The 10454-nt window shown below is 38.6% G+C and overlaps 1 protein-coding gene across 1 annotated transcript; it reads left to right on the top strand.

Annotated features, from left to right (window-relative positions):
• Positions 1 to 204: 204 nt before the first annotated feature.
• Positions 205 to 1566, top strand: LOC122026668 (pentatricopeptide repeat-containing protein At1g31790-like). Its single transcript, XM_042585396.1, has one exon. It carries the CDS (start codon positions 205 to 207, stop codon positions 1564 to 1566), a length of 1362 nt encoding a protein of 453 aa, XP_042441330.1.
• The last annotated feature ends 8888 nt before the right edge of the window (positions 1567 to 10454 follow it).

Here is a 10454-nt window from a genome sequence, read left to right as displayed (position 1 = left end):
CAGAATTCAGTTGATTGTGCTAAGTGGGAATGTGATTGGGATTCAACGCTGAATTGATATCAGGTAAGCAGCCGAGGTTTGAGGAGCATTTTGAAAATTTTACAGAAGTGAGTGCGATTTTGATAACTTTCAAAAGTAGATGTACCTTTTAAAAATTCTTTAAGTGTGGGTTAAAAACACGCTGTGCTTCTTGTACCGAACTAAATGCCCGCTATTTGCTGCTGCGGTACTTTCTGCAACGGCGGTAGTCCATTGGTGGTAAGACTTCCGGCGACAAGATGGTCTCCAACCTCACGGAAATCTCTGTCCCGGCCAACTGCTCAAGAATCGTTCCAGCTGATATCACTGCGTCGGCCCCGGCAACCTCCCACCGGAAACCAACCTATCCCGCTCCCGGACAATCCTTCCTCTCAAAAAAAGGTCTTCGAAATCTGTAACGACGATGACGAACTCAGCTCGGAGGACTCTTCGTGTTCTCCCTCCGATGTCCTCATGCTCATGGACGCCCTGCGGCTCCCGGTGGAGGAGGACCTTTACTTGTCCCTCATCAAGGAGTGCGCCGAGTCCAAGAACGCATCCCACGGCGCCGCTCTCTACTCCCACGTCCGACGAACCTGCCCTGGCCTCCTCCGCCGCCCCGCCGGCTTGCTCCTCGCCAACCGCTTCCTGCAATTATTTGCTGCCTATGGCTGCTCTTCCGCCGTCCTTCGCCTGTTCGACCAAATGCCTCTGAGAGATGCAACCTCTTTTGCAGTTGTTATCTCTTCCCTCTCTGCCGATGGCTCCCACCGTCAGGCTCTGCATGTGTTTGTTGAAATGCACATGAGAACCGGTGATCGTTGTTTGCCAGTGCTTGAGCCCAGAGTTTGCTGGTTGGCTGCTCTTGGTGTCATTCTCAGGTCATGCGTTCATGCTGGGGAGCTGTATTTTGGGCTTCAGCTCCATGGGTTGGTCATCAAGGTGCTCGGAAGCTGTGAGGGTGCTGTCTTTGGTGATTTGGAGGATTCACTTCTCCAATTCTACAGCAAGTTTCAACACCAAGAAAGTGCCATGTCAGTGTTCAAGAGAGCAATCTCAGTCTCAAGGAGTGCAGGTTCATGGACGAGTATGATCACTGGGTACTACAGACAGGGCCAATTCAAGGAGGCCATCTACCTCTTTAGGGAGATGGGAAGAGCAGGAAAGAAAAGGAATTTCTACATTTTGTCGAGCACCCTGCCAGCATGCGCCAAGATGAGGGATGCCGGCTGGAGCGGCAAGCAAGTTCATGCCATTGCCATTAAACTTGGGGCGAGTTCAGATAAGTTTGTGTGCAGTAGCCTGGTGGACATGTACATGAAACATGAGCTCCCAATTGAGGGGCAAAGGGCATTTGACTCAATGGATGGCTTGCGAGATTATGTGTGCTGGAATGCATTGCTAATTGGCTATGCGCAGAGAGGATATGTCGTCGATGCTGCCAAGTTATTGAACAAGATGAAGGCTAATGGAATTGAACCGCAAGAATCAACTGTCAATCACTTCTTGATGGCATTCAATGGTGCTTTGTATTGGAACATGGATTGAAAAGATCAAGAGATTTTTGAACAAATGGAGTTGAGAGGTAGCTAACTCCTCAGTTCTTAAAGATTTAAAATTAAGCATTGTCTGGCCTGTGTGAGATCCTGCAATTTAGCAAATATTAGAAAGTGCCAATTGCCATGATCAACAATGAGTAAGACTCAGTTAATGCAGACATAGTGATCCTTGGAATAATTGTTTATAGTGGCATTCTTATTATGTTTTCCCTTTGCACTATCTGCAGCACAAACATCTACTCTCCTTTTAGAATTGTACATTCTTGTGTTAAGTATAGTGTATATTGTTTCAGATTGCATGAGTTGAGTTTCTGATTAATTTAGCAGAATATCTTGGAACTAACTAGCTTCGCTCTCAGTAATCATCGGCCTGTACTGTTGGGATCTTGCGCGCTAAACACGCGAAAGCGTAGTGGAAATTAACTAGATCCTCTTATCCAGCAGATCCATGCGAAGGGAAAAACATTGCATACAAACAATCTATACTAAGTTACATGATAGGATTATACCTTTGTTGCGTGCTCTTCGCAATCCCGACAACAACCTTTTCTTTGGATCCAGATCTCAGCGCGTTCAAGCGTCCGCGCCTCTATGGTATCCACACGAACATATCCTTCGTTCGTCGCATGAACGAAGCCTTTGGAGAAGAACTATTTTCTTGTGCTAGCAAGAAGAATGATTCGGCCAAAACTCCAAGAATCGGCCAAGAAGGAAGGAGAGGGGAGATTAAGAGTCACCCTTTCTTTTCACATTCTCATCTTATTCATCTTTTGAAAAATAAATGACAAAAACCTATTTATATTCATCTAATGAATACCAAGGGTTTTTGTCTCTTTGTATTCCTCTTAATGGGTTGGATTTATTATATTGGATTAGCCATTAATCCAATAACCCAATAAGTCTAACCCATTGAGTCTAACCGATTAATCCAATGTGTCTAATTCGGATTAGACTCAATCCAATGAGTGGGTTCATTTGAGTCTAACTCAATTAGTAACCAAAAGGCCTAATCATCTCATGATTGGCTCTTAGGGCTAATTACTAACATGTACATCGCCAACATTAAAACCGTGTTGACGGTGATAATGTGAGTTAAGGTTAGGAATGTTATTTGGCTGAAACTTTAATCCGACCAACTTCCTAATCAAGAACCTTCCCAGTAATGAAACTGCAGGTCATAAGAACCCCAATAGATATCATGATTAGAATTAAGGTTTCGGAAGACATAGATGATATGTGTTGACTTTGTATATTGCATAACAAGTGTTTAAGTTAAACCTTATAAGTTACAAGCTCCTAAAGAGAATAGCTTACGGTTTTTAGTTCTATACAGTTCAATTTGGTATGTCATATGTGGCATTTGCATTTCAAACCTATCTAAGCAGATAAATATCTGACCTATGCAATTAATTTTTAAAACTATGATAAGAATCCTCAAACTATGGGAGGATATCTTGCCGTGACCATTGAATGGTATTTTTATCTTCCTGCTTCAGTAATTCTTTCATTGTTTGCAACTCTATGACATTCATAGCTTGTTCCATTTTTTACACACGAACTTAGCACTGAATGTTCCCTTCACTCCGTCTTCTGCAATCTACTTCTTAACTTTGTGTTCAATTGGGACTCGTGATCCTTACTCGACCCAGTTGCTTGCCTTTTATAGCATAAAGTTAACCCTTAATTTTTCATTTTAATGAGGACTCAAGATCTTAAATGATATCTATAGCCTTTACAACTTATAACTTGCCCTTCTTTTTTATCGTGTAGGAACTCGAAATCTTACATGTGCTGTCCTTAGCAACTTCTAGGTCATGCATCCACAAGCTCATCTCTTGCCCTATGCATTCCTAGGCAATCTTCCAAGGCCTCCGATGGAAGAGTCAAATTATGTCTCACCTGCTACTTATGCTCCATTCTCAATTCGTCTCACCTAGAGAACATATCTACTACTGACCGAGCAAACATATTGATAGACTTCCTGAAACAAAACCTCAAACCCTTTTGCCTCTCTATATTCCAGAAATCAGTTTCACTTTCTCAATGTTCCGACAAAAGCTAATGCCTTTACAACTTGATTGGCTTTCCCTCTGTGTTCGTCAACTAATAACTCCTTCCTCAATTTGATGCATTATGGCATCTCAGCACATGCTCAAGAAATTCAAGTAGCAACTACAACTCTCTTGGATTTGCTTGAATTATGCCCACATCCTTTCGACATGAGAAACTTCATCAAGAGGTGATAAGTTGTTAGAATCACCCTTTAACTTGTTCAAAGATACTACCATAAATTTCACTCTCTTCCAAAGTCACATTCATATCAATAATCACTAGAGTTCAATCTCACTCCTAGTGAACCCAGCCACGCCATCTCACAAATAATCAATCTTTAAGAAAGCATCAAACAGTAACATTTGTTGAACTCTTTCTTTTATTGAACACCTGGCGCTCTTCGAATCAAATAGTTTGCTATCTTCATTTAATGATCGAAGCATTTTGACGTTCCAAATTGATTCTTCCAACTTTTTTTTTTTTTTTAAGAAAGCATCTCCCATTCTAATTTTACAGCATTGATGATGATAGAGATGCTCAAGCTAAATTTGTGAAAATATATAACAACCATACAATACAGTATTGACAGTTAAGTTAGAAAGTCAATAAATAAAGAATGACAAATTTCATATTTATATCGGAAAATAGTGACTATGAAGTAATTGGATGGACTTCCACCAACATTATACCTTTCCAACATCTTTTGTTCATTTACACTTTAGTCCCTCGGTTTACCACATGCAATTTTCTTCAATTTTTTATTAGTACGAAAGCATCCGACGATCGAATCTAAGTTTTGATAATGATAAAGAGTTCAAAGTTAAGATTATTTGTGATCTAACATGTTTGAATGAGTTTGTAGGAAAGTCCTAAGTGTACTTAGGCAAAAGTCCTAACTGTGGTTAGGCAGGTGGAAAATCCTAGGGGGCGGTAACCCTAGGTCGTAGGGGATGGTAACCCTAGGTGAGGAAAAGTCCTACCTGCGATTAGGCAAAGGGAAAACTCTGGGAGATGGTAACCCTAGGTCCTAGGGGGTGGTAACTCTAGGCGGAAAATCTTGGCGGGTCGAGGGCTTCAAGCAAAAACCCTAGAGTCGAGGACTCTAGGTGGAAAGCCCTGGTGGTCGCGGACCAGGTGAAAAGACTGGACGGGTCGTGGAGCGAACGTCCAGCAGAAAGTCCTGGAGACTCGGGCGTTGAGTAAAAGTCAGTCGGTCTGGAAGATCAGTCTAACAATAGGTAAACTCTCCTGAGTGGAGTAGGTTAGGACATGTTCCCCAGTGAGGGAACAGTAGGCGTCGGTTCGACCTAGGGTTTCCAGAGGTGAAATTCGAAGTTAGAACCTGACAATCCGGTAACTATCAAATTCTTATATTAATCTTGTTTTATTTGTGCTAACTCTATTTTACAGGATATGTTTTGTATTTTGTACTAACGTATCTTGCAGGGAATGAAAAAGAACTAAAAGCCCTGATGAACAGTGTCCGAGGCACCCTCCATGGAGCTTGGAGGCGCCTTGGCCGAAGTAGCGCAGGAAGCAGGCCAAGGGCGCCCTCCATGGAGCTTGGAGGCGCCCTAGCCACTGAGCTGGAGGCGCCCTCTATGGAGGTTGGAGGCGCCCTTAGGCGGATAAGCTGCGAGCAGTGCGGAGCTCATCCACACGCGGCTGACCCGGGGCTTGGAGGCACCCTCAACGGCCTACTTAAGGCCGATTCAAACAGCAGCATAAAAAGAACTTGAAATCGCAATCTTCCTTCTGTGCTCTGCTCAAAGAACGATCCGACAAAGCTGTAACAAGACTCCGACGACCAGAAGCTTCAAGTTTATTGTTTTTCGTTGTCGGTATAATTTTTATTACTATTTTAAATATTGTACTTCAAATTGTAAAGAATTTCCGAACTTATAGTGATTGCCACCGAAAGCGATCAACGATCACGAGCCTTGGAGTAGGAGTCGCCACAGACCTCAAACCAAGTAAATCTTGGTATTTGTGTTTGCACTGTGTTTTATTTTTCGTTGCATGTTTTACTCTAAAAATGAAATGAAAGTCACGAGCACTATTCACCCCCCCCTTTAGCGCTTTCGATCCTACAATTGGTATTAGATCGGGGTCGTTTCGAATTGGTGAAATTACCATTCAAGCAATTTTTTCATGGTAATTTTAAACTTTTTGGAGTCAATCGGAATCGGTAAAATTATCGCCTTCCGATTTTTTCTTTCGATCGAGTTTTTTCATTTCTCGAAGTTGATGCAACCACCACTCGAAATCTTATTATATTCTCTTACTCCCGCACTACTAAATCCAAGACCCAGTCTTGGAATCTTTACTGTTTTTTCTTGTGTGTACGAGGTTTCCTCTTAAATGACCCATCAAGAAGGCTATAGCACAGCCCACCCACCTCTCTTCTCTAGCGAAGACTTCGGCTACTGGAAGGGCCGAATGGAGTCCTACCTCCAAACCCAATTTGAGATGTGAATGATCATCAAAATCGGCATCTCACTCCCACTCGACGGCACGGGAAAATCAATATCATACGAGAACTGGGACGCAAGTCTAATAAAGAAGGTCGAGGCCAACGCCAAAGCAACATGTACGCTTCAATGTGGTCTAACAAAGGAGGAGCTGAAACTGAGTTGGTCCATTCTCAAGTGCCAAAGACTTATGGGAGAAGCTAATTGAGTTACATGAAGGGACCTCTGATACTAAAGTAAAAGACATATGATTTTAAATAAATTATATAACATAAAATTGCAGGATGGTGAATCGGTAAGTCAATTGCATGCACGCATCCAAGACCTCCTCAACGGCCTCCACCCGATCGGACAGAAGGTGGAGAACCAAGATGTAATAAGATACGCACTAAACGCTTTTCCGAGGATACGTTATGGGCATCAATGGTAGACGCTTACAAGGTATCCAAGGATTTGTCGTTAATTAAATTAGATGAATTGTTTTCCGAATTTGAATTGCACGAATAGATTAATATACGTTCGGCCGAGAAAGGTATTGTGTTGATTGTAGGTACAAGCAAGGCAAATGAGGCTAGAAAGAAGCATCAGATTGAACCCGAGTCCGAAGATGAATCGGACTCAGAAGATGACGATGACGAGATCAGAGCCGAGATCGTCAACCTAGTATGCAAGCTCTACAAAAAGAAGAAAGGTTTCACCAAGAAGAACATCAAGAAGGTGATTTAGTCCAAGACGGTGCCAGTCAATCCAAAAGTCAAGTTCGAAGTAACCTGCTACGGCTTCAACCAAAAGGGACACATCAAAGTCAATTGTCCAAACCAAAAGGAAGCAAAGCAGCAGAGGAAGAAAAAAGCACTACAAGCAACATGGGATGAGTCTTCTTCGAAGAATCAGAATCCGAGAGGGAATCGAAGACTGAGTCCGAGCAAAGCCACGGATCCGTATCCGTTTCCGAAGGGCCTAACACCACTGTAAGAAACTCTCAATTAATTAAGTTGCATAATTTAATTAATTACCTTATGCGTAAGTTAGCCAAATCCAACGTCCAGGTCAAGTCACTCCAAAGGGAGGTAACATCCTTAAGGAGGAGACTAAATTAAGTCCTTTGATTGAGCCAGTTCAAATTGGAAGCTCAACTTAAGTCCAACAACTTGAGGAAGAAAACTCTAATTTGAAAACTTAAGTCAAAGAACTTAAAGACACGTTAGTATGGTTCACCTTGGGTTCCAAGAATCTTGACCTGATTCTTGGAAAACAGAGAGTCGTCTACAACCAATCCGGACTTGGACTTAAGGCTAAAAGAAAATACAAGTCTTATTTATCACTTGTAAATAAAGCTAATAGAAAAATAGTCCAAGCATGGGTCCCCAAGTCAAACTTGATTAATCAAGTTGGACTTGGCCAATATTAGGTCCATATGGATCAAATCCACTACCTTGATAGATCCTATCGAGACTATGATCCAGGGGGAGCCAATAGAAAAATTATTTTTATAAATAGAATTATTTGATGCGTGTCTTACTATTTTTATTATACATGCTTAGATTAGGCTAGATAAGGATCTAGACATGATTTACATTTGACTAGTTAGACCTAGGAGTTTCAAAAAAAAAAAAAAAAAATATCCAATTTCGTTGAAAGACTTTGTTTAGAAGTGGTGGATGATCTCATACCCAAGAAGGCCTACTACCTCGCCACAGCCTGGAAGTCAATCTTTGAAATGAATATTTAATTCTTGAGTCTAACTCAAATGTAAATTAATCCTTAGATGATGACCTAAATCAAAGATTAAATTAACCATCTCACAAAAACCTATAAGGTTCCTTTATTGATAATTTAGAAAAGGGTGAGATGGATTTAGGTAAAATCTAAATCTAATCAATTAACCTAATTAAGTAATTAATCTAATCAATTTATAAATCTAATCAATTCAATTAATTAATCTAATCAATTCAATTAATATTTAAACTAATAAAACTAATCAATTAAGTATTTAATTAATGAATTAATTTAATCAATTACTAACTAATCTAATAAATAATTAATTAACCAAATAAATCTAATTAATTCAATTTAATAATTTCTTAAATTAATCCATTCAATCGTTAACTGGTTTAATTCTAAATTAATTTAACTTAACCAAATCAACACAAACTTAAACTTAACTCAATTAAATCTAAAATTAAACTTAAAACTTAAAATTTAACTTAACTAATTTAATTTCAAATTTAACTTAATTAAATTCAAACGCAGAATCATCTCACAATCACCCATAGGAATAACACGTTTGACAATCTAGACTGGGTGAGATGGAATATTAAGGAGTTGGTTTCAATCAAACTATCTTTTGATTCGCAAATTGAACCGAATCAAATACTTTATGTGTAGGAACATAAAGATTTGGATCAATGAATGTTAGAGAGTGGATGCTCTAGGCACATGACTGGAGACAGATTGAAATTTACTAAGATGAAATTCAAGAAATTAGGGTCAGTTGCATTCGGCAACGACGAAACACTTAAGGTAATCGGAACAGGTAATATCCAACTAAGTTCCGATTTCTATATTCGAAAAGTTTTATTGGTTGATCAATTAAATTTTAACTTACTTAGTATTAGTCAATTATGTGGCTTAGGGTACTTAGTCACATTTTCAAATTCTGACTGCTTAATTAAAAATGTTAAAAATATTGAATTTACACTTAAGGGAATTAGAAAAAGAACATTTATACAATTGACCTACCAACCTCCTCACTAAAGTGTCTATTGACACAACAAGAGGAAACTACGTTATGGCATAGAAGACTAGGTCACACTCATACCAGACCCATTTCAAAGATGAGTCAAAATGACTTAGTTAGAGGTCTGCACAAATTAAAATTTATAGAAAATACAATCTGTAATGCTTGCCAATAGGGTAAACAAACCAAATCAACCTACAAGTTAACCAACTTAAATAGAACTAATTCAATACTTGAGCTCCTACACTTAGACCTGTTTGACTCACATAGAGTCAAGTCACTAAGCAAAAATCAATATTGCTTAGTCATAATTGATGATAACTCAAGATTTACTTGGGTAAAATTTATAAAAACTAAAGATGAAACCTACGAAATCTTTAAAACCTTTTGCAAGTTAGTAGAAAATGAAAAATATACTAAAATTAAAAGAAATAGAAATGATCATGGAGGAGAATTTGAAAATCATAAATTTACTGAATTTTGTGAAATTAATCGATACAAACATGAGTACTCATGCCCTAGAACTTCCTTACAAAATGGTCTAGTAGAATGAAAAAATAGAACCCTATAAGAGGTCTCTAGAACCATGTTAAATGAATACAACTTAAATAATCAATTCTGGGCTAAAGCAATAAATACGGCGTGTTATATTCAAAACAGGGTTTTAATCTATAAATTTTAAAATAAAACTCCTTATGAAATATACTATAATAAAATTCCTAGCTTAAATTACTTAAAAGTGTTTGGATGTAAAGTCCATATTCTAAACACTAAGGACTACTTAGAAAAGTTCACATCAAAATCAACCCCAGGAATCTTCTTAGGATACTCCACAACTAGTAGGACTTACAGAGTCTGTAACAAGGAAACCCTAAAAGTTGAAGAAACCACTAATGTAATTTTTGATGAAGAAAATAACTTAACTAAATCAATAAAATAAAATATTAATCAAAATACAGGAAATATTAATATAAGAAACATAGAAGATAATGAAGATATTCAATTTAAACCTAAAGAATCAAAAGAACCAGTTGATGATCCTAGACCTTCTAGAATAACTTCCAATCACCCATCTGACCAAAATTTGGATGACTCAACCCTAGTAGTAAGAATTAGATCGTCCTACAGAAACCTAAGTCAGATAGCCCTTATTTCTAAAATTGAACACATGACTATAGAAGAAGCCCTACCAGACCCAGACTGGATATTAGCAATGCAAGAGGAGTTAGCCCAATTTGAAAGAAATCAGGTCTGGGAACTAGTACCTAAATCCATAAACAAACCATAGTTGATACCAAATAACATTTTTATTTCTATCCATTCTATACTAAGTAAGGAAATAAAAATTAATGTACATATTAAAAGTTAAAGCAATCAATTCAGCCAGGATAAATGACTTTTTTCTAGCTCCCCCTGAATCATAACTTAGAGATTATCTATCTAGATAATGAATCTGATCCTTGAGGACCCAAAATTGGTTTGGTCCAGTAAGTTAAGTAAATATGCTTTGGGGGTTCATGCTTGAACTTGGTTTCTATTTTGACTAATCAAGGATAAATATGACTTGTTTGCCACATCTGCTTTGTATCTAAGTCCATATCTATTGTACACAGC

This window comes from Zingiber officinale, chromosome 10A (assembly GCF_018446385.1).
Source record: "Zingiber officinale cultivar Zhangliang chromosome 10A, Zo_v1.1, whole genome shotgun sequence".
NCBI lineage: Eukaryota > Viridiplantae > Streptophyta > Magnoliopsida > Zingiberales > Zingiberaceae > Zingiber > Zingiber officinale.
Note: the sequence above shows the minus strand (reverse complement) of the source record. Positions and strands in the feature narration are given on the sequence as shown.

Excerpts from the sequence above, each read along its gene's own strand:
- LOC122026668 (XM_042585396.1), top strand. The coding sequence starts at position 205 with ATGCCCGCTATTTGCTGCTGCGGTACTTTCTGCAACGGCGGTAGTCCA.